This window comes from Dermacentor andersoni, chromosome 2 (assembly GCF_023375885.2).
Source record: "Dermacentor andersoni chromosome 2, qqDerAnde1_hic_scaffold, whole genome shotgun sequence".
Classification (NCBI taxonomy): Eukaryota; Metazoa; Arthropoda; class Arachnida; order Ixodida; family Ixodidae; genus Dermacentor; species Dermacentor andersoni.
The window spans coordinates 245,808,610-245,835,346 of NC_092815.1; the positions used below are offsets into that span (position 1 = coordinate 245,808,610).

The 26,737-nt window shown below is 47.8% G+C and overlaps 2 protein-coding genes across 3 annotated transcripts in view; one reads left to right on the forward strand and one right to left on the reverse strand.

The window, feature by feature from the left end:
• Window positions 1-26,737, reverse strand: part of LOC129387006 (uncharacterized) — a 131,866-nt gene that overhangs the window by 92,444 nt on the left and 12,685 nt on the right. The window contains exon 2 of one of the 2 annotated variants that reach the window (XR_011892674.1): window positions 4,354-4,520. Coding sequence is in view for 1 of the 2 variants with exons in the window: in XM_055075627.1 (XP_054931602.1) it covers window positions 4,354-4,482 (129 nt within the window). In the remaining variant the exon portion in view is untranslated. The remainder of the gene's footprint in view (window positions 1-4,353; window positions 4,521-26,737) is intronic. The other variant, XM_055075627.1, reaches the window with a different exon arrangement.
• On the forward strand, window positions 11,674-13,721 carry LOC129387005 (piggyBac transposable element-derived protein 3-like). The gene is made up of 2 exons (XM_055075624.2): window positions 11,674-11,804; window positions 11,890-13,721. Exon 2 carries the CDS (start codon window positions 11,967-11,969, stop codon window positions 13,500-13,502), a length of 1,536 nt encoding a protein of 511 aa, XP_054931599.1. The 5' UTR covers window positions 11,674-11,804; window positions 11,890-11,966; the 3' UTR covers window positions 13,503-13,721.

The window sequence follows — 26,737 nt, forward strand, 5'->3', positions numbered from 1 at the left end:
CTTGAACCTTCGTGCGCATGTGCGAATTTTTTCCCACCTGCCGGTAGCGTCAGTCGGTGGGACGCAGTGTTTGAGTGAGGTAGCGCGCAGTGCTATCGGCGTTTTTTTTTTATTGCAACGAAAATGGCGGAGCGACCAATTTGATGCAGTGCTACTGCATCAAATTTTGCCAGAAACTGGGTGACAGCCAAGTGGAAACCATTTGGAAGATTCAAACGGCTTTCGGTGACGATGCTATGAGCAGCACACAGATTAAGGAGTGGTACAACTGGTTTAAACGCTGCCGGACATCGGTGGAATGCGAGCCGCGCTCCGGTCAGCCATCAACATGACCAGGTCATTGCCGAAGTGAACGCTATGGTGATGCGGGACCACCGTGTGAATATCTGAGAAATTGCGGAAGAGGTGGGCATCAGCACTTTTCCTGCACATTCCATTATGACCGAAGATTTGGCCATGAAGAGAGTTGCAGCGAAATTCATGCCGAAGCTGCTCACGGTGGAGCAAAAGCAACTTCGTGTTGAAGTCTCACAGGACATGCTGGATTCTACAAACAGTGCCCCCGACTTTATGAACACCATAATCACTGGTGACGAAATTTGGGTGTACGGGCACGACCCGAAAACCAAATCACAAATGTCACAGTGGAAGGAAGCATTCCATGTCACCAAGACCAAAGAAGGCCCGCCAAGTGCACAGCAACGTCAAGTGATGCGACTGCTTTCGCTGACTCCCACGGTGTGGTACACCACGAGTATGCACCACAGGGTCAAACAATCACCAAAGAGTACTACAGGGATGTCCTCCGTCACCTACGTGATGCTGTGTGGCGCAAAAGACCGGAGTTGTGGTCAACAGGAAATTGGCGCATCCATCACGACAAAGCTCCTGCACATTCCTCGCACTTGATTCAGACTTTTTTGGCAAAAAACCAGACTCCTGTAGTTCAACAGGCTCTTTACTCTCCTAATATGGCCCCCTGCGACTTCTGGCTGTTTCCCAAAATCAAGAGGTCATTGAAGGGAGCGCGATTTCAGACAAGAGAGGACATTATGGCTGCAACGACAGCTGAGCTAAATTCCGAAAGAGGCCTTCTCGGAATGTTTCCAACAATGGCAGCACCGCTCGGAGAAGTGTGTGCAGTCCCAAGGAGACTACTTTGAGGGTGATTAGGTTTCCAATCCTCCAGTTATGCCAGTTTTTTTTCTTCAGCCAAAGGTCGGATACTTTTCTAACAGACCTCGTATATGGACATGTTGAAATAAGAACGGTAATCGATGTCCTATGACCATGATCGTTATGACAAAAGGTGGAGAATACCATTTAAACGGTTTCGCTAAGTTCCATGTTTGGGGCCCTCCTGCATGCACGATAAATTTTTGTTGTGCGTGACTATTTCCTCGGTGATCACTGATCAAATCTCGATACATCTTGAGTGAAGGTTGGGCTGAAAAGTGGCTTCATTGTAGCGCATAGCACCTGGAGCAACGTTTAGGATTTTTTTCCCAGAATAAGAAACAAAAGAAATGTTACTTAGTGCTTTAAACAGTACAAGTTGTTAGGCTTGCATGAAAAAATACTCAAGCATGACAAAAATAAATTGTGCATGCAGGAGGGCCCAAAACTTGGAACTTTGCGAAATCGCAAAAATAGCATTCTCCACCTCTTGTCGTACAAGTCTTTTTCCCAAGAAAACTGGAGCATTTCATGCAGAACTAAAGGTTATTCCTTTGTGTCAACATACTTGCCTATCACATACAAACATTTCATTGAAAACAATAAATGGTCATGAGACCTTGATTACCGTAATTTGAACATGCCCATATTAGTTAGAGAAAGCTTTGCACGTTTTCAAAAAATTTCACACATAGCAATTCCGACAAAACCACACCTTTTTGGCTTAGATGTGAGAGACGCACACTTAAAGTGCAGCCACTCCAGGCACCTACCACACACAATGGCGTTATCATGGACCCTTTGCTGACATGCACTACATGTCCACAAACTAAGATTGAAGCTTCATTCTCTTATGCTCCATTTGGTTGCATACAAAAGCGGGCATTAAGAATAATGACGCACTCAAGAACCGATACACCCAGCAGGCTGTTTAATTAAACATATTGCCATTCGATCTTATGCGTAGGCGTAATGTAGCTATCTATGTAAACGATATTGTGAAACGCAATCATCCTTTCCATGTGTCCATATTTTTTTTTTCAGGTTCTACCAGAAGCACTGCCGCTGGATATGTCGACTTGCCTCCTGTACATAATGTATATGGAAAAAGACTAGTTGAATTTGTTTTAGTTAAGGCATGGAACAACATACCGTCCAAAATAAAATTTAAAAAAATTCGGCAGAGCACTGAAATCGTATTTATTAGCTATAAACCACTGATTTGGTGCCTGTACTCATGCTTGGCATTACCCGCCATGGTTGCTCAGTGGCTATGGTGTTAGGCTGCTGAGCACGAGGTCGCGGGATCGAATCCCGGCCTCGGCGGCCACATTTCGATGGGGGCGAAATGCGAAAACACCCGTGTACTTAGATTTAGGTGCACGTTAAGGAACCCCAGGTGGTCGAAATTTCCGGAGTCCTCCACTACGGCGTGCCTCATAATCAGAAAGTGGTTTTGGCACGTAAAACCCTATAATTTAATTTTTTTCATGCTTGGCGTTCTGTTCTTTGCGGTTTGATAATTTATGTAACTGGTGATAATTTTTATGTATGGTGTAATAAAAATATATTTGTTTTTCTGTTTTTAATGTGCTAATTTGTTGCTTTCATCCTCTGTATTGATCCTCCTATGCTTGTACCGAATGTCTATTATATTTCGCATCCGGACCCAACCACTAGCTTGCGGATATTGGGTCCAACAATATTTTGCGCATGCACTGTACCACCTGTGATGATTATAATAAAGAAAGTTCACTGTAATGGAAGGGGAACGGTAAAAACACATTAAAAAAGGCACGGCACATGTTCCTGCTTGTGTAGCACCAGACAATGAAATTTTACTGAATTAAAAAAAAAAGAAGCAGCGGGTAATTGCTCGCTTAGAAGACCGATAAACATGCAGTTCGATGAAATTTGAGAAATAATGATATTGAAGCTTCTAAGACTTTAGAAGAAAAGAATATTAAGACTGAATCATCGCGACGGAACATCACAAGTCGCCGTAGGCGTCGAAGACCCTAGCTATAACGAAATTATTTTTGAACAGCTCCGATAGTGTCCATGCAACAGTGGTTGCTTGCGTACTGTCAAATGCTCATATGCTGCGGCATAAAGCTCACGGCACGGTGCGAAAACGTGCTCGGAGCGAAAGCAAAACATTGTGCGAGGACATGCATGCAGACGCGAAGTCGGTCACCGCGAACCCGTGCGATCGCTGCATTGCAGTTTCATTCTGTTCTGCTACATTTAGTTACACAGACAGCCATCCCACTATAAGAACATATTTCACATAGTTTGCTCAGCGATTGTTTACGTTTCACGCAAACCGGTTCGGGGAAATCGATCGCGGCGACCGCGCGCAGTGTCCCAGCTTACTGTACGTAGTAGGTAAAGAGATAGCGTCTGTAAACCATTCTGTGCTTTCTGTTTGTCCAACATTATTATTTTAAAGGTAAAATACTTCCATTTCGAGAGTACTTGCAAAATTGTTCAGGAGGGCTGCCGCGTAGTATGTTTATTTAGCGCCGACGCATGTGAGGCGCTTCCGACAGATGGCGACTCCGTAAGTCGTCCTCGCCCCAATGCCGACATCGTTATAGTGACGGACCCGTCGCTGCAGTGTTGTTGTTAAAACGACGGGCCCCGTCACCGTAGTGTGGATATTAAAGTACCGGGCTCCGTCACTGTAGTGCACTTGTTAGGGTACCGGGCCCCGTCACCGTAGTGCAGATGTTGAAGTACCGGGCCCCGTCACTGTAGTGCAGATGTTAAAGTACCGGGCCCCGTCACTGTAGTGCAGATGTTAAAGTGCCGGGCCCCGTCACTGTAGTCACTACCTTTTATTTAACGGACTGCGCATTCTTTTCTGTTGGCGCTTCGGGGAAAACTATGAAGCTCTTTTCTTTTTTTACATTCCAAATAGTTTAGGGCTGCTTCAATTCATACGTGAAGGTTTCTTGGTCTCATTATTTGCATTTATTTTATATTAAAAACAGAATACCAATTAACCGCGCTTTCTTTGTGTCATTAACTTCTGCAAGGAAGAGATAACGTTATGTCACCAGTACCTTTATCAGTTTTACTAGGAGACAGAATACCACTCAGCATACTACTTCACCATCACTTATACCATATGATCAAAAAAAATCATCATAGAACTTCTTTTCTCCAACTTACCATTGCTTAGACGACTTGTTATAGTAGCTTAACTCTTGTTTGATCTCATGTTTGCCTTCATCCGCACTTAATGTTTGAGCAGAAACACATTCGGTAATATTCCGACCTTGGCGGTCGGTGTTAAAGTTTCTATGAAGCAAGTACATTGGAGACACATCGGTCATAAACTGGAAAGAGGGGCACATTTGTTGCAACAAATGAGTATACACATATACATATGTATATATATATATACATATGTGTATATATATATATATATATATATATATATATATATATATATATATGGCGAACGACGGCGTACGTCTTTTATGTTTGTTGGAATTCAGTGCAGAGTGTATTGTTAGTAATGGGAACACATTGTATGAATGGGCTTACATGTGAAAAATACCAGTTCTACTATTTTATTAAAATATATTAGAAGGCAGCGAGAGAGAATTCACCTAAGGTTACGCTATTACCTAAGCGAATTGAGAACGCAGCTATTTAAGTGTTTAGAATTCGCGGTATATCGTGGCAGGACATCTCATTGTGAACGGCAGCGTCCTCTCTGCGGCGTTGCTGAACCTCTGCTCGGGCAGCTCGTTTAGCAGCAGCGGCTGGCGAAGAATTTGCACCGGTTGCTTTGCTCATTGTTCAGAAAGAAAGCGTGAACACGGGAACACGTGGCTCAGGTGGAGCGCATTCTCTAGCGGCGGCGGTACAGACGAAGTAACGCATGCGCAGTGGGTCCGAAGCCCACGCCAATGCTTTGCTTCCATATATGGTATCTGTTGACGCGCTCGTCGCATCCTTGGTCGCTGCCGTGCAGCACGTCTAGTGCGGCACTAACTTTCCTGCTCACTCTTTCCTTATACTCTCCTCCTTCGCTTATCTCCTCGTGCTTCCATTGCACCCTCCTCGTCCGCTGTCCTTCTCGCGCTCTCTTAACTCTCGCCGTCTTTCACCCCCCCCCATAGCGGCACTCGGCGTTCTCTCTTTCATCTTTCGCTGTGCTCATTCGCTCGGTTACGCCGAGGGACGCCGACGCTTAACGCAGAAACTTGGACCTTATAGGTGCGCTCTAAAAGCTGTACAAACAGCTTGAGTACCTCCCGCCGCCCTGAAAGTCAACATGTCTGACGAGTAAACAGCATATTAAAGTGCACGTAATAAAATAGGAGGTTATGAAGCAATAACAAGAGCAAAACTGCAATTGCAAGAAGAACACCACGACTAACTGTAATGCTGAACGTTTCTATTATCATGAACATCCAGTAAAATACCGAAGCAACTTAAACTACGGAAATAAACTAGGCTTCATAAGGAACAGAATGCAGTGCTCATTTTTGCATAGTGACCCGCCGTGGTTGCTCAGTGGCTATGGTGTTGGGCTGCTGAGCACGAGGTCGCGGGATGGAATCCCGGCCACGGCGGCCGCATTTCGATGGGGGCGAAATGCGAAAACACACGTGTACTTAGATTTAGGTGCACGTTAAAGAATTCCAGGTGGTCGAACTACGGCGTTGCTCATAATCAGAACGTGGGTTTGGCACGTAAAACCTTATAATTTAATTTTTGCATAGTGAAACAAGAGTAACACCATGTACCTTATTGATACGTGAGCTCGTTTACCTTTTCAGGTGCGCGCTTTTAACATGTAAGAAATGTTATCGCTCAGCGCAAGACGCGTCTACACGTATCGGAAGTTTTTAGAATGTTATCGATGCCTCTATCCACTGTCTGTTGTCGCCGAACATTGTGTAATCTGATTGCATGTATGCGCGACGCGAATGGTGTCGAACTTTGTGGAAGGTACGCGGTTCCAAGAGGTTACTCTGGAACATTCGACGGCTGATCTATAAAAGCCGACGCGCTTGACCCGCTGATCAGATTTTGACGATCGCCGACTGTGTTCGCTGTTATCGCCGTTCTTTAATTGTAGCCTGTTTTGTGGGCACAGGTTCGCCCAATAGAAGTTAGTTTCCTCTTTCACAGTATTGCTACTGTGTTTTTCATACGTCACTGCACGTTACCACTGGTGGAGGTTCCCTTCGTTCATGTACCGGACGCCCCCGACAAGCCGCGATTCAAGCGCGGACCGCAAAGAGAACACCAACGTAATACCGGACCATGGAGGAAGCCACCGTCGTGAACAGCTGCCTCCGGAGCACGGTCTTCTACCTCCAAAAACCAAGAAGATTGTGGCCTAGGCAACCACAATGGCAGCCCCAGTGTCACCCCTCGTATTTCCACAGCCCAGAGAGCCCTCTACTTTCCGCGGAGTTACGTCGGAGGATCCGGAAACCTGGCTCGAAACCTTCGAAAGGATCTCGACGTTCAACAACTGGACCTCTGAGGATAAGCTACGACATGTGCACTTCTCCTTGGAAGATGCCGCGAAGACTTGGTACGAGAACCGGGAGTCCTCCCTTACGACATGGGACCTGTTCCGCAGTAACTTCCCGAGGACGTTCACGAGCGTTGACCCTAAAGAAAGGGCCGAAGTTCTGCTGTAAACCCGAGGCCAACTACCCAATGAGACCATCGCCATCTTCACGGAAAAGATGACCCGTCTTTTCCGGCATGCCGACCCGGAAATGTCCGAACAGAAAAAAAAGTGCGTTTCTTGATGCGAGGCGCAAAGCAAGAATTTTTCGCCGGACTGACCCGAAACCTACCGAAGACCGTAGCCGAGTTCTTGACAAACGCAACGACGATTGAGAAAACTTTATAAATGCGCACTAGGCAATATAACCGCCAAGTGCTCACGCCTTAGTGCGCCATCGAAGCATTGGGTTCCGGTGATGTCCAAGACACCATCAGGGCCATTGTGCGCGAAGAACTGCGCAAGGTCTTGCCTTCGTCGCAGACTCAAGTGGCCTCGATCTCTGACATCCGGAACGATGAGGTTCAGTGATCGCTTGGAGTTCCTGAAGCGGAAACTCAATAACCGCAGCCCCAGCCAGAAGCCACCACCTATGCTGCCGTCGTACGCCGTCAAAGTCGCCCTCCACGAGCGCGTCAGGGCCCTGTAACGCCCCAATTCCGTCGTCGGCCGCCGCCGCCGCCTCCGCCGCCAGCACGTCTACCCGTTGCCTAGCGCACCTATGCGAGGAAAACTGACATTTGGCGCGCCCCCGACCCCCGCCCGCTCTGCTACCACTGCGGCTAAGCGGGCCATGTGTACCGCCGATGCCCATACCGCGACCTGGGATTGCGATGGATTCGCCGTCCACGCAGCGCGCCTGAGGGAAGACGAATGCCCTCGTGACATCGCCGAATACCTCACCGCTGCTCAGTGGAGCCCTCGACGACCGTTTGGCTCGCCGTCACCAGGCCGCTACCTGCCGCCGCAGCTCTGTCCATACACTAGCCCAGCCCGGGGCCGGTCCGCGAGCCCATATCCGGAAAACTAAAAGCAGCAAGCGATGGAGGTGCGGTTGCTGTTCGTCGATCTGACGAAGATCCTCCGCCGCCTACAAAGACTACGAAGAGATTACCTCGACGACATAAGGACACGCCGCTGTCCCGACGAAGTCTGGAAGCAAAGAATACGCAGACGAAAGACCACCTGACGACGCCACGTACCAGCCACAGGTCAACGCGACGCAGCCGTGATCCGACGCCAAGGCCTAACTGTAACGCAAGAAAAAGAAGCACGGACCTCGACGTGCTTCTCGACGGCCACGCAGTCACCGCCTTAGTCGACACAGGAGCCAATTACTCCGTCATGACTGGACCCATCGCCGCCCAGATGAAGAAAGTTAAGACTGCATGGGAAGGCCCGTCGATTTGGACGGCTGGAGGACACCTCATAATGCCAACAGGAATCTGCACGGCAAGAATTAGCATTCATGACCGGACTTACCGCGCACCTCCAACAGATGTCACGTGCAGTGGCGTATGAAGAACACAGTATCAATACTCTGAAAGAGGAAACTAACTTTTATTGGGCGAACCTGTGCCCACAAAAACAGGATACACTTGAAGAACGGCGACAACGGCGAACACAGTCGGCGATCGTCAAAATCTGATCAGCAGGTCAAGCGCGTTGGCTTTTATAGATCAGTCATCGTATGTTCCAGAGTAACCGCTGGGACCCGCGTGCCTTCCACAAAATTCAACACCATTCGCGTCGCGCATGCACGCAATCAGATTACATACGGTTCGGCGACAACAGAAAGCGAATAGGAGCATCGATAACATTCTAGGAACTTCCGATACGTGTAGATGAGTTATGCGCGGAGCTATAACATTTCTTAGATGTTTAAAGCGCTCACCCGTAAAAGATAAACGAGTTCAAGTGCCATTATTGAAGAAGAAGCAGAGTAATTGCGCCTAAAATGCGACAGATATTTGTCAAGGCGGTTTCAAATAGAATTAGGCCCGCAAATATAATTTATATAATATAATAATAATAATAATAAATAAAACTAATATAACAAGGTGAAATTCACAAAGGTAAGAAGACTGCACGCAACTTTTTTTCTGGATAACAGTTATGTGGCCCTGTTAGGGCTGCTACATCATTTTGAAACCTCCGAAAGCTTATATTTTACCCTTTATGGTCCATAATTTTTTCTACATGACTACAATTCCCAAGTCTCTGCACGGTGTATGTAGTACTCGTGGGTCTTCCTGTCGAAGTAGCGCAATTGAGCAAGCACGTGGACATTGTCTTTCATATATAAGTTGTAAGCTACACAAAGGCTCTACGAATACACATAAGATGTTTGTGAAATCCATCTTTATTTTTCACAAGGATGGCAGGCGAAGCACAAGGGCGGGCTGATGGCTCGGTGACCCCTTTGCGAAGCATGTTCACTTCTGATTGGATGACGCGACTTTCAGCATGCGATAAACAATAGGGACGCCGACGAATGGGATTCGTGTCTCCAGTGTTTATACGGTGGTGAAAAGATGTGTGACCTAAAGGCCTGCCGCCGAAATCAAAGTTGTCACTGTACGATTCAAGCAGGAGACGTATGTCCATGGCATGTGCAGAGCTGAGGTCAGGTGCAGTAATTTTCGTGAAGTCATCCATTAAGGAACCACAGCTGTGAGCTGCTATTGGCGCTAAGCCACTCTCCACATTCACACTCTCAATGTCGAATTGGGAACGAACATGCCGGCCGGAATCACTTGAGGGCACAGGCTGAAATTTAGAAGCGGTAGAACGATGTGGTTATTAGTAACCATGACCAGCATATGCGGAACAGCAACGTTCCAGTTCAAAAGTACATCCATGATGGGGCGAAGCACATAGTCACCGTCAGAAACCTGCGGCTGGGCTGTGAAAGTGACGTAAGTAACCACTTCGGGTGACAGACGCACATCGCGAAGCGAGCACAATTGTGATGGGGGAAGTGCTCGGAGCATCGGCGAGTTGACGCAGTTCTAACTGAAGAACGCCGGTCACGCAGTCGATGAGAGTCGAATGACTAGATAAAAAGTCGAATCCACGAATAACGTCGTCAGGGAAGTTGTCGATCACAGCAAAGCGAACAGTATAGCGGCCGGCTATAATTAAAGGCGCAGCACACATTCCAAGAACAACCAGCACGCCGCCGTAGGCCACACGAACCACTCGGGCAGCTGCTAGGCTGAAAACCTTCTATAAACGTCTACGTAGGCTAGCACCCATGACAGATACGCGGGCTCACGTGTCGACGAGTGTTTGGAATGGTATGCCGTCTATTTTACGTGGATTACACTTCTCCTTGTCGGCACAGACAGATTTGCTGCAGTACTAGACAATGCAGCACCACTTTCGAAGGCTGCATTTGCTAGTTTTCGGGAAGGGTGCGGCCAAAAGCCACAGGGGACGAAAGGCGACGTAGCTGCGGCGAAAGGAAAGATCATCATCATCATCATCATCAGCCTGGTTACGCCCACTGCAGGGCAAAGGCCTCTCCCATACTTCTCCAACTACCCCGGTCATGCACTAATTGTGGCCATGTTGTCCCTGCAAACTTCTTAATCTAATCCGCCCACCTAACTTTCTGCCGCCCTCTGCTACGCTTCCCTTCTCTTGGAATCCATTCCGTAACTCTTAATGAACATCGGTTATCTTCCCTCCTCATTACGTGTGCTGCCTATGCCAATTTCCTTTTCTTGATTTCAACTAAGATATCATTAACTCGCGTTTGTTCCCTCGCCCAATCTGCTCTTTTATTATCCCTTAGCGTTACACCCATCATTCTTCTTTCCATAGCTCGTTGCGTCGTCCTAAATTTTATTAGAACCCTTTTCGTAAGCATCCAAGTTTCTGCCCCGTAGGTGAGTACTGGTAAGACACAGCTATTATACACTTTTCTCTTGAGAGATAATGGCAACCTGCTGTTCATGATCTGAGAATGCCTGCCAAACGCACCCCAGCCCATTCTTATTCTTTTCATTATTTCCGTCTCATGATCCGGATCCACCGTCACTACCTGCCCTAAGTAGATGTATTCCCTTACCACTTCCAGTGCCTCGCTACCTATTGTAAATTGCTGTTCTCTTCCGAGACTGTTATACATTACTTTAGTTTTCTGCAGATTAATTTTTAGACCCACTCTTCTGCTTTGCCTCTCCAGGTCAGTGAGCATGCATTGCAGCTGGTCCCCTTAGTTACTAAGCAAAGCAATATCATCAGCGAATCGCAAGTTGCTAAGTTATTCTCCATTAACCCTTATCCCCAATTCATCCCAATCCAGGTCTCTGAATACCTCCTGTAAACACGCTGTGAATAGCATTGGAGAGATCGTATCTCCCTGCCTGACGCCTTTCTTTATTGGGATCTTGTTGCTTTCTTTATGGAGGACTACGGTGGCTGTGGAGCCGCTATAGCCTCCAGCGACCCTGCGTGCAACGTATTGTACATTCAGATTTAAGCGCTTCGTAAGCAAAACTGGCTGAAAGCGAAACCGAAACAGTCCATACAAGGTACAGTACAGACTGGTGCTGCCATCTGTTGGTTTTTCATGCAACTGTAGGCGTCAGGTGGAGCTGACGCTAACAAACAAAAATGGCGTCTTTCAGCACGGAGGTTTTCTACCGGCGCCGCCAAGGTAAATCGTTTTCATGTATTTAAGTTTGCTGTGATGCTCCTGAATATCGTTTTCCGAGCTCATGAAAGACTTAGGTCTCATTTACCACTGCTAATTCTGCCTTAACTTTTGTGTTTTCGTGTTCATATCACTCGTAAATTCGATGTGCAACAGGTTGCACGTCAGGACAATGTTGACTCTTTGTGACTACCTTTGGCAGAACCCATTTTCTTTATTTGCGCTTTCTCTCTATTGAAATAAGGGGTGTATTTATTATAAATAAATAATATTAAATATCTTTAGATGCTGCCGATGCCTCTGCCCTTGAAATTCTTGAGAGGATTGCGGCAAATGGTGACAATTCCGACTTGGACTTGTCAGACTCGGAGGATCCCCCGGATGGTGCAGAAGCAAATGAGCAGTGCGGCGGAATTCTAGGTAAATTTTCGTGGTCGTCCTTCATTTTAAAATTTTACTGCACCCCACGTCTGTCCCCTTATATCAATTGTTATATTTATTGCAGATGAAGAGGAGCAGGATTGCCACTACGATTCAGACACCGATGTCGATGACGGCGTTAACGGTGCTTCTAACCCGGGCATGCCTTCTCGCGAAAGGTGGCCTCGGAAGCAAGTCTACGCATCCGTCCTTCCCGATCTACCTGATGTACCGTCGTCTACGGCCGATGAAAGAGATGGCTGGTTTGCAAGTCAGTACTATGCCAGATACATGGATGAGCAGGCATTTCAGCTTCTCCACGAAATGACTGAAATTTCGTACCTCCAGCGCACAGGACGGTCGATGAACTCATCTCCTGGAGAAATGAAGGTATTCCTAGGAGCCACGTTGCTCATGAGCTGCTTGGGTTACCCTCGAGCTAGAATGTATTGGAGCCAAGGAACACGTGTCGCCGCCGTAGCCGACAAAATAACCAGGGATCGGTTTTTTCTCATACGATCGAACCTCAAGGTCGTCAACGACCTCGCTGTTTCCGACGAAGAGAAAGAAGCCGATCGGCTATGGAAAGTGCGTCCTCTTCTTAACATCATTAGAAACGCTTGCCTCACTCTGCAGCGCTCACCAAATATCTGCGTGGACGAGCAAATTATTCCCTTCACCGGTAAATGCCCAGTGAAGCAGTTCGTTCCTGGAAAGCCCAACCCGACAGGCCTGAAGAACTTTATCTTGGCTAGCCCTCAAGGCCTTGTTTTAGATTTCGAAATCTTTCAGGGTAAAGGAAGCCTCGCACAAAAGAAAGAACATGGAATCGGTGCTGCCGTTGTGCTGAAGCTTGCTGGGACGTTGCCGTGTGGAAGCTCGCTGTATTTTGACAGATATTTTACAGGAATGCATCTTCTTGAGTCATTGGCAGAAAAGAATATCAGGGGGACAGGGACAATCATGAAATCACGGCTTCCGAAGGGGCTGAAGCTCAAAGGGGACCGGGAAATGCGTACGGAAGGTCGTGGGGCAATGTCTCAGTGTGTCGGCACTGTCTCTAACATATGCATCACGAACTGGTACGATAACAAACCGATCGTGCTGGCCTCCACCCACGTGGGCATGGAGCCTGTGGATGAGTGTACGCGATTTTCAAAGCAGGAGCGAAAGAAAGTTGCTGTCAAGAGACCAGCAGTTGTCGCAGAGTACAACACTTACATGGGGGGTGTTGATCTCTGCGACAGAATGCTGAGCTACTACCCCACTACCATGCGCACAAAGAAGTGGACGATTCGGACCCTCATCTTCATGATGGATGTCGGAGTTGTGAACTCTTGGCTCCTTTACAAGCAAGATCACCGGGAGCTGGACACGCCGAGAAAAAACATCATGCAACTGCTGGACTTTAAGCTCGAGCTCGCCCATTTTCTGCTTGCCTCAGACAAGGGGTTTGCCTCAAGTGAAAGTGATTGCGAAGCCTTGCCACTGCGGAAGCCAGCAGTTGTGCCACTTCCATCACCATCCGTGCGCACACTCGGTGCGTCACACATGCCGGAACTCGTGGACCAAAAGTCCGCAAGCAGGTGTCGGAACCCTGGCTGCTGCGAAAGGACCAAGTTTCGATGCAGCAAGTGCAACCTATTCTTGTGCTTGACAGCTGGCCGCAACTGCTTCAAAGCATTTCACAAGAAATGAGACCAGAGGGGTCAATAAAAACGTGTTTCTATGACATCATGCTGCATGGTTTTTTTTGACAACTTAGTCCCAGTGTGCAATATATTGCACATACGATAACTTTTCAACGACACGTCATAGAAAGTAAAGAATGACATCAAAATTATCTGTGTACTCTGATAAATTCTATTACTCAAAAAAATTAACTGGTTTTCAGTACGTCATGTCTCGGGTCTCAGGAGGATAGATATCTTTCAGTATCTTTACATACGGCTCGTCTACAACCTGATTCCGCAATGCCTCCATGACTGCTGAGGTTTCGACTGAATCAAACGCTATCTCGTAATCAATGACAGCTATATTTAAAGGTTGGTTATATTCCGCACATTTTTCTATCACCTGATTGACAGTGTGAATATGGTCTATTGTTGAGTAGCTTTTACGCAATCCTGCCTGGTCCTTTCGTTGACGGAAGTCTAACGTGTTCCTGATTCTATTTGCAATTACCTTAGTAAATACTTTGTAGGCAACGGACAGTAAGCTGATCGGTCTATAATGTTTCAAGTCTTTGGCGTCCCCTTTCTTATGGATTAGAATTATGTTAGCGTTTTTCCAAGATTCCTATACGCTCGAAGTCATGAGGCATTGCGTATACAGGGTGGCCAGTTTCTCTAGAACAATCTGCCTACCATCCTTCAACAAATCTGCTGTTACCTAATCCTCCCCAGCTGCCTTCCCCCTTTGCATAGCTCCCAAGGCTTTCTTTGCTTCTTCCGGCGTTACCTGTGGGATTTCAAATTCCTCTAGACTATTCTCTCTTCCATCATCGTCGTGGGTGCCACTGGTACTGCATAAATCCCTATAGAACTCCTGAGCCACTTGAACTATCTCATCCATACTAGTAATGATATTGCCGGCTTTGTCTCTTAGCGCATACATCTGATTTTAGCCAATTCCTAGTTTTTTTCTTCACTGCTTTTAGGCTTCCTCCGTTCCTGAGAGCATGTTCAATTCTATCCATATTATACTTCCTTATGTCAGCTGTCTTACGCTTGTTGATTAACTTCGAAAGTTCTGCCAGTTCTATTCTAGCTGTAGGGTTAGAGACTTTCATACGTTGGCGTTTCTTGATCAGATCTTTCGTCTCCTGCGATAGCTTACTTGTTGGGCACGTCCACATCTTGTATGATGCCAGGGTTAGCACAGAGTATGAAGTCTATTTCATTTCTAGTCTCGCCATTCGGGCTCCTCGACGTCCATATTCGGCTATCCCGCTTGCGGAAGAAGGTATTCATTATCCGCATATTATTGTCTTCCGCAAACTCTACTAATAACTCTACCCTGCTATTCCTAGTGCCTATGCTATATTCCCCCATTGCCTTGTCTCCAGCCTGCTTCTTGCCTACCTTGGCATTGAAGTCGCCCATCAGTATAGCGTATTTCGTTTTGACTTTACCCATCGCCGATTCCACGTCTTCATAGAAGCTTTCGACTTCCTCGTCATCATGACTGGATGTAGGGGCGTAGACCTATGCAACCTTCATTTTGTACCTCTTATTAAGTTTCACAAGACGTGCCAGCCTCTCGTTAATGCTATAGAATTCCTGTATGTTACCAGCTATATTCTTATTAATCAGGAATCCGACTCCTAGTTCTCGCCTCTCCACTAAGCCCCGGTAGCACAGGACGTGCCCGCTTTTTAGCACTGTATATCCTTCTTTTGGCCTCCTAACTTCACTGAGCCCTATTATATCCCATTTACTGCCCTCGAGTTCCTCCAATAGCACTGCTAGACTCGCCTCACTAGATAGCGTTCTAGCGTTAAACGTTGCCAGGTTCATGTTCCAATGGTGGCGTGTCCGCAGCCAGAGATTCTTAGCACCCTCTGCTGCGCCGCAGGTCTGACCGCTGCCGTGGTCAGTTGCTTCGCAGCTTCTGGGGACTGAGGGCCGGGGTTTGAGTGTGTTGTTTATATAGGAGGTTGTGGCCAAGTACTGCTCCAGAGTGGCCAATCCTGCTCTAATGAGGGAGTGCGTTACCGGTTCTGGTCACCGGGCTCAGGACACACTCCAGACCTGTTTATGCAATTTTATCAACACGTGGATTTTTTTTTAATCCGGTGGAAAATTGCGCTGCACCGGGATTCGCACCACGGACCTCTTGCACGCGAGGCGGGTGTTCTACCTCTACGCCACCGCTGCAAAGGGCAGATGGGCGACATCTTTGCGGTGAATGAGACTGGTGTCCGCGTGGCGATCATGAGCTGCCCACCACGAGTTCCTAGCAGAGTCGCCGGTGCTGTTAGACTTGCGAAACATTGCGGGCATTTCCATCAAGCGACTCAGGTTGGTCGGCGTACGAGGTGTTGAGGGCTACGACCTGCGACAGTGTCGGGCGACATGACGCATGCGGCGACAGATGAAACATATCGGCTGGTCGTCCTCAGTGTTCCACTCAGTTGGGTTGCGAGAACGTATAGAGAAGCGTCGGGGTGGAGCGAAAATAGTCGAAGGGCGTTCGTTAGTTCAGGGATTGGCGACAGCAAAGTCAGAATGTAAACCAATGTCTCCCAAGTTCCTGGCGAACGATGGTTTGTACGAGGGGAACTGGGAAAGTTGTAGCATTAGGGCTACGCGAACAGGAAGCTGCGGGCGCCATCGCATCGAGTTACGATTCGCACATCTTCTGGTGGCGACGCATGCTTCTGTGCGAGTTGATCTTCACCCGCCGATGTTGTGGCAGTATTGGGAAGTCTGGCGAATGGCTGCAAGACGCGTCGGTTTTTGACCTGCTAGATTTGTCGGCACTCTTTAATAATTGCATCAACTGTAGAGCAGCTTTTGCACATGAGCTGATTAAAGACTTCTTCGATGATGATGTGTTGTGTTTAGTGGCGCAAGGGCCAGGTTTGGCCAAAGAGCGCCATGACAAGTGTTAATGTTCATTTATTATGGAAGATGTGACTTGGCTGTAAAGTGGCCTAAAAATAGTCGCTGTAAACTGCGTAAAATCTACGTGCTATAAAATTATGGCGATGATTTATGAAGAAAACTATGACCATTAAAATCCATCGTAGGAGAATGATGCAAAATGGAAAATGTATAAGATAGTAAAATTACTTGGAGCACTGCTGCCTCGCCAGAGCCCTTGAAACACAAGGGCCTAGAGGCGCGTGCTACACGAAATTACTATCACAGCGGTATCCTCTGAAGAGAGGACCCGCTACGAACATGTGGGGCTAAGAACATGCAAGACAACATCTTTCAGGAAGCCCAAGACAGCGCTGGAGTCAAACAGCGGTTCTGGGCCGAGTAACATTACTGGATGAAGGGGGATGTGCTGGCGGTATGCTAAGGGAAAATGTTTCTTTCTTTCAGATTCGGCTGCCCGACACTCCAGAAGGACGTGGAGGACGGTCAGCCTCTCCCCGCATCTACCACAGGTTGGAGGCTCGTTTCCGGTGAGTAAAAAGTTATGTGTGCCAAATGTGTGTCCTATTCTTAGACGACAGAATAGGACATCTGTCCGGCGTGATTTTGTTACGGAAGGCCAGAGTCCTAACTGTGGCTTTATTAGGTGGAGCTTATTATCTTTTTCCGCGTCCCACATGCGTTGCCAGTGGGCACGCAGCCGCCTTCGCAAGAAAGGCCTCAGATCTGTGACAGGCACCTCAGCGGTAGGGTTAACGGCTTGCGATGCTATGGACGTAGCCATCTCGTCCGCCAGTACGTTGCCCTCGATGCTCCTATGGCCAGGCACCCAGCATATAATGATATGCTGGTTAGATATGTACGCTTTACACAAGACGGAATATAGTTTATTAAGTACTGGATTTTGGTGTCTATAGGGTGACATCAAGGCCTTCACGACGCTTAGGGAGTCCGTATATATCGCTGATTTTTCAAGTTTCGATTTTCTTATGTGATTTACAGAAGACAGTACTGCGTAGGCCTCGGCCGTAAAGATACTTGTTTTCGGATGCAGTACACCAGATTCTGAGAAGGATGGGCCGAAGGCAGCATAAGACACCCCGGCATTTGACTTCGAAGCGTCTGTGTAGAACTCTGCGCAGGAGTGCTTGTGCTGGAGTTCAAGAAAATGCATTCGGATTTCTATCTCTGGTGCGTGTTTTGTTACTTCTAAAAAGGATATGTCACATTCAATCAGCTGCCACTCCCAAGGTGGTAACACCTTGGTTGGATGCATTAGGCGAAGCTCGAGGAGTGGGACATGTATCTCATCACTAAGCTCCCTCACTCGAAGCGAGAAAGGCTTTCTTACAGAGGGGCGATTATGGAAAAGTGTAGTGCAGGTCATATCGTTAACAGTGTTGAAACATGGATGTTCATTATTGGAGTGCACTTTAAGGAAGTATGTGCAGCTGATGTAAGATCTTTGCAGATGGAGTGGCCACTGATTCGATTCTACATACAAGCTTTGAATGGGGCTAGTTCTGAATGCGCCTGTGGCCAGACGGATACCCAGGTGGTGGATGGGATCCAGCATTTTTAGTGCACTCGGGGCGGCAGAGCTGTACACTATGGCGCCATAGTCTAACCGAGATTGAATAAGGCTCTTATAAATATTTATTATACATTTCCTGTCGCTACCCCATGTTGTGTGTGATAGCGTCTTTAGTAAGTTCATAGTTTTTAGACATTTAGTTTTGACATATTTTATGTGCGAGATGAAAGTAAGCTTAGAGTCAAGTATTACACCTAGAAATTTCTGTTCTTTGTTGACAGGTATTTGTTGTCCACCCAGCGCCATGCACGGGTCTGGAACCAGGCCTCTCTTTCTTGTAAAGAGAACACATGAACTTTTGTGGGGGTTGACATTAAATCCATTTTCGTCTGCCCACTTTGATATCTTGTTCAAACTCTGCTGTACTTGTCTTTCGCACACTGCAAGGTTACATGATTTAAAACCTATTTGTATGTCATCTACGTACACGGAATAAAATATAGCTGGTGGTAATGAAGCGCGGAGTGTGTTCATTTTAACTATAAAGAGCGTGCAGCTGAGGACACCTCCCTGGGGTACACCAGTCTCCTGTATAAATGGACGTGATAGTACATTCCCGACTTTCACGCGGAAGGTACGGTTGGACAGGTAACTTTCTATCAGTTTTAGCATATTGCCATGGATTCCCATTCTCGACAAGTCTCGTAAGATTCCGTACCGCCACGTTGTGTCGTAAGCCTTCTCCATATCCAGAAATACCGATAGGAAAAACTGTTTGTGGATGAAAGCGTCGCGAATATATCCTTCAATGCGTACAAGATGATCGGTTGTGGACCGCCCTTCTCTAAAGCCACACTGACAGGGATCTAGCGCTTTCTTCAGTTCAAGGAAGTGAATTAGTCGTCGATTAATCATCTTTTCAAATACCTTACAAAGGCAGCTTGTGAGGGCTATCGGGCGGTAACTTGCCACTAAGGAAGGATCTTTGCCCTGTTTCAAAGCAGGGACAACAATGGCTTGTTTCCATGCGGTCGGAAGGTACCCCACAGCCCAAATAGTGTTAAATAGTGCAAGTATTGTAACTTGCGTGTCACTGTGTACGTTTTTAATCATTTCATACATTATTCTATCCGGTCCTGGCGCAGAGCTCTTGCATGCGTTCAAGGCAGCTCTCAACTCTGCAATACTAAAAGGACGGTTGTATGGTTCGTTCTGACGACATTTTCTGATTAGAGGCTTACATTCTTCTATTTGTTTGTGTTTGAGAAACGATTGTGAATAATTTGTTGAGCTTGACACGTTCTCGAAATGCTCCCCAAGTGAGTCTGCCTGGTCTTGTAGTGTATCGCCCTGTGTGTTTACCAGGGGGAGTGAATGTGTTTGCCGCCCTCTAATCCTATTAACTCTGTTCCAGGCTTTGGCCTCATCCCTAAACGAGTTAATGCTCGATAAAAACTTGTGCCAGCTTTCTCTTCTGGCCTGTCGGCGGGTTCGCCTGCCTTGGGACTTTATTTTTTTAAAGTTGATAAGATTCTCTGCAGTGGGAGAAGCGCGTAGCAACCCCCACGCCTTGTTCTGATTCTTACGGGCGATCCTACATTCGCTGTTCCACCACGGTACACGTCGTTTGCATGCCAGACCACTCGCTTCGGATATGCATTTTGATGCGGCATCTATTATGAATGATGTAAGATACTCTACAGCAGCATCAATTTCTAGAGAAGACATGTCGGCCCATGAGATGTTAGTGAGAGTTCGAAATTTCTCCCAGTCGGCTGTGTCTATCTTCCACCTAGGAGCTTGCGGAGAATATTCGTTTTCTTTTGATGTTCTTATCAGTATGGGAAAGTGATCGCTCCCGTAAGGATTCTTCGTAACTTCCCATTCAAGTTCGAGCAGTATAGACGGGGAAACTATCGTAAGATCTATTGAAGAAAATGTTCTGTTTGCTAGAGAGTAATATGTGGGTTCCTTTTTATTCAGCAAGCACGCACCGGAAGAAAAGAGGAGCTGTTCAACAAGACGACCTCGCGCGTCTGTACGAGAGTCGCCCCACAGGGAGCTGTGCGCATTGAAATCGCCAAGAACAAGATAAGGTTCTGGCAATTCGTCTATAAATGACTGAAATTCATGCTTGTTTAATTTGAAGTGTGGGGGTACATAAAGCGAGCAAATGGTGACGAGTTTATTTAAAAGAACAGCTCGAACCGCCACTGCTTCAAGGGGCGTTTGTAGCTGTAAACGCTGACAGGAAATATTTTTATGAACCAAAATGGCAACACCGCCTGATGATACGACAGCATCATCGCGATCTTTGCGAAACGTGACATACGGTCGGAGAAAGTTTGTGTGTTGTGGTTTTAAGTGTGTTTCCTGTAGACACAGCACTTTTGGATTGTGTTTTTGGATAAGCTCTTGCACGTCATCAAGGTTCCTGAGAAGTCCTCTGACGTTCCATTGAATTATTGGTGTATCCATATTGGTAGTAAATAAGTGCTGTGTATACGGAAACAGATGTATTAATTACAGAGATTTCAGAGCTTAGGTTCCAGAGCTCTTTCGAGGCCCTGTAACCGGGGTTTTACTCTTTTTGAAGCGTTCGAGAGAACCTCGACGCTCCTTAGGCACTTGGTGCGCCTTGAGGATGGGTGTAGTGTCCATTGCCTCTTGTGAGGCGCCGGACACGTGCTCTTGCGAGCGAGATGTTTCCCGAGAGAGTCCCGCCTTGGAGGGCAAGACCCCTGCGCCCACCAGCCCGGAGGTCGATGGGGCTCCCTGAGGGATCTGGCTGCGCCGGCTGTTGCCAGCGCTGGAAGGGGCCGGGGAGGTTGGGACAGCCTCGGCGGCGGCCACCTTCGGGGTCGGTGGTCCCTCATTCTGCGTCGACGGAGCAGCGCTAGCTGCAACCGCCGCGGGGGCAGATGGCGTAACTGCCGACTCACTGCCTGTGGGTCGGACAGCCGCCGGAGGCCGTTGTGACGCTGCCCCCTGACGCGCCACATCGGCAAAGGTTTTCTTGGGCAGGTACGATACCCGCCTGCGTGCCTCCTTGAAACTTATGTTTTCTTTTACTTTAACTGTTACAATTTCCTTCTCTTTCTTCCAAGATGGGCACGACCGCGAGTATGCAGCGTGCTCGCCTTCACAGTTTACGCAGCGGAGAGAGTTTTCACAAGATTCAGAAGTGTGCTCATTAGCACTGCATTTAGCGCAGGTTTGGCGGCCTCGGCAGCTCTGAGAGCTGTGACCGAAACGCTGACATTTGAAGCAACGCAGGGGATTAGGGATATATGGCCGAACACGGAGCTTGATATACCCGGCCTCGATGGACTCGGGCAGGACACTTGTGCCAAAAGTTAGTATCAGATGTTTGGTCTGTATTTCCTTGTTGTCACGCCTCATCTTAATTCGCTTAACGTTGACGACGTTCTGCTCACTGAAGCCCTCCAAGAGCTCAGCCTCAGTCAGCTCCAAGAGATCATCATCGGAGACTACGCCACGGGTGGTATTCATAGTACGATGCGGAGTTACTGTCACTTTGGCGTCGCCAAATGATACTAGGTTCGGTAGGTTCTCATATTGCTTCTTGTTTCGGAGCTCCAAGAGGAGATCACCGCTTGCCATTCTGGATGCTTTGTAACCTGTACCAAAAACTTGGGTGAGAGACTTAGACACGAGAAATGGTGAGATTGTTCGTACGGGTTTGTTTGGTGTTTCGGAGTGGACTACGTGGAAGCGTGGAAAAGTTTCTTTTTGACGGGCGAAAAATTCTAAGACATCATCGGTGCGCCCCCTCTTCAGGGAGCGATCAGGTAGTAGGGGAAAGGAAGTAGCCATAGGAGATTGTAATTTCGGCAGTAATGCCAGCCACCCACCGTGGAGTCCTACAAGGGGGCGCTGCAGGGCGTGTGAGACACGGCCTGCAAGCGCCAGCTGTACATTACCACTATAACCAAATATGAAATAACCTAGGTTGGCTATTCACACAAGGTTAACCCTTGCTGCCTGGAAAAATTGGAAGTAAGCGGAAGCTAGGAGGAGACAGGAAAGACGAAAAGTCAGAGAAAGACGAAGATTGGAGGGAGAGAGAGACAGGAAAAGGCAACTACCGATTTCCCCCGGGTGGGTCAGTCCGGGGGTGCCGTCTACGTGAAGCCGAGGCCAAAGGGGTGTGTTGCCGCCGCCGAGGGGCCGTAAAGGTCCAAACACCCGGCATTGGCTCAACCCCCAGGATCCCCTTTTCCCCGGACACGGCTAAGCCGCGCACGGCTACACGCGGGAGGGTCCAACCCTCGTGTGCTCGGGTACGTGGTGTCGCAACGCACCAAACGCCTGCTTGCGCAGACGCCCCTGCGGGGAAAGACTTCTTCAGCTATGCCCTTAATCACGTGGCCGACCTTCTCAACTTCTGTCATGTCGTGGTCGGCTTTACGAGAAAGTGCCAGCACGTCCTGAATGTTGTAACATTCACCGTGCTGGTCGCATTCTACGTTGTAATCTGCAGATACGATTGCCCCGCTTGCAGCGATATCTTCCTTTCTTTTGCGACTCCCTGATTGGCTGCTTAGCGCTCAAAAAGCGCGTCGCCGAATAAATTAACGTCATTGTCTTCCTGGCGCTGTGTGGGTCGTCTTTTCCTTGGGCCGCTCGTCTTGCCGCCCTCAGCGTCTAGCCTTCCAATACTTAAGAGCTGGTGGCAGCGGACTGCGGACGTCGGCGGTGGCCTTGGCGCCCGGTTTGGTGAGAGCACGGCTTAATTGACTTCATAGGGAGCATTAGCGACGTTTACTTCGTAGTCGAGGCACCTTGACTTTGATAAATATTAGTCCGTGTAAGAGTATAGCACTTGTTATCAGCAGTCATGAATCCCGCATCGTTAACAAAACCCAACCTAATGTTGCTAGCTGAAGAGTGATGTATCCGTGTACCGAAGTCGATCCGCAAACCTATAATTATTGAAGCAATACCCAAATGCGGAGCGAATGACGACGAAGTCGAGGAATGTTGGAAGACAATTTCCCAATAGCTAAAAGAAAGAGAGATACAATTGAAGTTAAGAGAGATGCAGCTGCATAGCCTTGAACGAACTGGCAGTTTGGACATGCGTGGATACATACCACCTTTCAGGGCGGGTAGCGACATCACTTTGTACCTCGTCAACTATGAGAGGACGTGTACTAGAGCAGCACTTGCAGACGAGACTTGGTCGCACCGCCTCTTGACATTGCTTCCAAACGAAGCAGCGGACGTAACCGCGAGAATGCGGGATGAAGATGCGCATCACTACAATAAAGTGAAGCTTCAGCTTGTCTACAGAAGCCCTAAGGAGCAAGTTTCGTAACATGAGGCGTAGTCAAGGGGAGTCATTCTTGGAATTCGCCTATACATGCATGAGCTTGTTTGAAGAATGGCTTAAAAGTGCCAACGCATACGAGGAGCAACGTCTGATTGAAATGTTCGTGCTAGAGCAATTCTATGCGTCTATTACGGAGCAAATGCGCCTGTGGATTCAAGACAAGTCAAACGTAGAGACGCTGCAAACGGCAGCTACTTTGGCTGACGAGTACTGTTCCCGCAGAATAGAAACCTCAGAAGTGCAAGAGAAACCGTCGGGAGCATTCAAGAAGTTTCAGAAAGGAGCGAGAGAAAGCAACCAAGGGAAATCCGACAACGTTCCCGCCCAAGTGGATGCGGTCAACTCGAGTGAACCAAAAAGTTCCCAGTTTGAAGAAAAACGACCGTTAGTCTGTCACAAGTGCCAACAACCAGGCCATATCATTTTTTCTAACAGATCAATGAGGGACTCTCAAAATGCCGGAATAGAACTATATGCGAACCCTGTAATGGTCGTCACGAGGCCCCACACAAGAGCGCACACTACTAACGCTACTCGTGCCGCCGACATTCCAGCGCAAAGCGATTTGTCACAAGCTTTTCAAAGCGAAGTCTTTCCAGCCAAGTCACAAGCGAAGCCTTTCCAGCGACACCATCCGTTGACAACTCCCCGGTCGCTTCCGCGCCCGGACACGAAACGATCAGCCCAGTCAGTGATAGCTTTCAACTTCTTGCAAAGGTAAACCAAAGCGCTCTCAAAACGGATCAAGCGAATGACGAGTCACTGCAAACATGCTGGGAAAGGTCAAGACGGAACCAAAAGAGACGAGTATCGTTCACTGTAAAAGAGTGCCTCTTGTACCGTACATTCAAAGACAAGAAAGGCCGCTCTTTCGAACAGCTGGTAGTTCCACAAAAGTATCGTGCTGCACTTCTCGTATCTGGTTCATAGCAATAGCTGGGCTGGCCATTTAGGAATAAACAAAACTGAAAGCAGACTATTGAACGACTGTTACAGGCCAATGTGCTTCAAGGAATTTGAATAATGGGTACGTTCGTGCAACGTTTGCGAAAGGACAGGACGGCCAAACGAAAAACTCAAGGCGCCTCTGGTCCGAGTGCCATTGATTGGCGAACCTTTTCGCAGATTGGTAGTAGACATAGTTGGTCCATTACCAGTAACAGCGGCGGGCAACAAACACTTGCTAACACTCATTTGCCCTGCCACGAAATTCCCGGAAGCAGTGGTATTACCGGAATTAAGCTCCACAGTTGTAGTAAATGCGCTACTAGGCGTCTTTGCCAGAATCCAATTTCCCAGCGAAATTCAATGCTACCAAGGTTCTTTGTTTACAAGCGCGTTTACCACGACATTCTTGCAGAAATGTGGCATATCCATTCACCACAGCTCTCTCTACCACCCGCAAAGCAATTCAGTCGAAAAACTTCACTCAGTAATGAAGCGCATTCTGCGTGCGCTCTGCTTCGAGAAGGGCACCGACTGGGATGCAGCTGTTTCCTCAATGCTCTTTGCTCTGCGCTCTGTCACTCACGAAGCAACTGGATTCAGCACGGTGGAACTTGTTTACGGTCGAGCGCTTCGCTGCCTGCTCACCTTGCTAAAACAAAAGTGGGAAGACAAATTTGTAGGCCAATCAGTAGTTGAGTACGTGCTGACCTTGTCCAAACGCCTTCGTGAATCGTAAGAATTGGCGCAGATTACCATGGTAGAAGCGCAGCAACGCGCGAAGGTGTACTACCACAGATCTGCACGCACTCGGGCCTTCAAGGAAGGCGACAAAATGCTGATTTTGAAGTCGTTGAAGGCAAACAAACTGGAAGTAGCATGGGATGGCCCGGTCACGGTTAAGCAAAAGCTTTCAGGCACCACTTACCTGGTAACGACGCCCGGTAAACGCAACGACGTGACAATCTACCACTGCAATCTAGTGAAGCCATTTAACGAACGCATGGAGACGCTGATCATCGTCTTAAACGAACTAGAGGAAATAAATGTTCCAGTCCCTCAAGTACCGACCCCTTGCTCTTCCCCGTCAACAGGAGAAATACTACAATCTGTCGCTAAACAAGCTTCTTTAACAATCGAGCAAAGAAAGGAGTTGAAAGAGCTTGTACACAACTTCAGCGATTTGTTCAGTTTCTAGCCCGGTAGGACAAACCTTGTGGAACACGACATTGAGTTGACCTCTGACCAACCCTTCCGTAGAAGGATGCACAGATTTTCGCCCCATCATGAGAAGCTGTTGAACGATTCCGTTCAGAACACGCTGACACTGGGTCTAATTGCGCCAGGAGAAAGCGAATACGTGTCACTGATGTTTATCGTAGAAAGTCCTGGCAAGGAACCCAGACCCTGCATTGACTATCGTAAGCTGAATGCGATAACGAAGACGTTTCCCATTCCTAATGTTGAAGCCTTGATCGAGAAAGTTTCCGCAGCACAGTACATTTCTACGTTAGATATGGAACGCAGAAAACGCCAGTAACCTCGCCGCTTTCATGACTCCGACAGGCACATATCACCATCTGGTGCTCACTTTTGCCCTCAACAATGCACCGTTAGTATATTCAAAACTAATGAATGAAGTTCCTGCAGGCACCGAGTCTTTCGCTGCGCCCTACCGTCGATGACATGGCTGTTTTCTCCAGTACTTGGAAACAGCATTTGGAACATCTGCAGCAGGTATTCCTTCGAATCCGTGAAGCAGGCTTGAATCTCAAACTGAGCAAATGCTGTCTTGCAGGCACTGAAGTTCATTACTTGGGGCACGTTATTGGCCTAGGGAAGCGACGCCCTTCCGAAATAAAGTTGAGGCCATCACTAGCTTTCCTTTGCCAAAATCAAAGACTAATTTGAGTTCCTTTTTGGGTTTAGCCGACTATTACGGAAGCTACATTCCAAACTTCGCAGATATCGCTAGTCCTCTCACAGATGCTCTGCGCAAGACCGAGCCTACTATTGTGCGTTGGAATACGGCTCGTAAGGACGCATTCGCTGCGATTAAAAATATTCTTGTCAGCGCACCGGTTCTTGCGGCACCGGATTACTCTATCCCTTTCTTAGTTCAGTGTGACGCCAGTGACCACGGAGTGGGCGTTGTTTAAAGTCAGGTGAACGAAAAAGGCTAGGAGCACCCTGTTGTCTACGCAAGTCGAAAGGTAACGTCTACGCGAACGTTTACAGAAAGCTAACGTCTACAGTACAACATAAAAGAATGCGCTTGCTTAGTGTGGGCTCTCTAAAAGCTCTCGTGTAACTCGAAAGGTTCTTCCTTTGTTTTTTAAACCGATCACTCCCCCTTAGTGTGGTTAAACCAAATGTCAAACAAAATGGTGGCTTGATGAGGTGGAGTCTAGCACTTCAACAGTTCGATTTTCTAGTGCGGCACAAGCAAGGCAAACGCCATGCCCATGCTGACTGCTTTAGCCAAATTCTC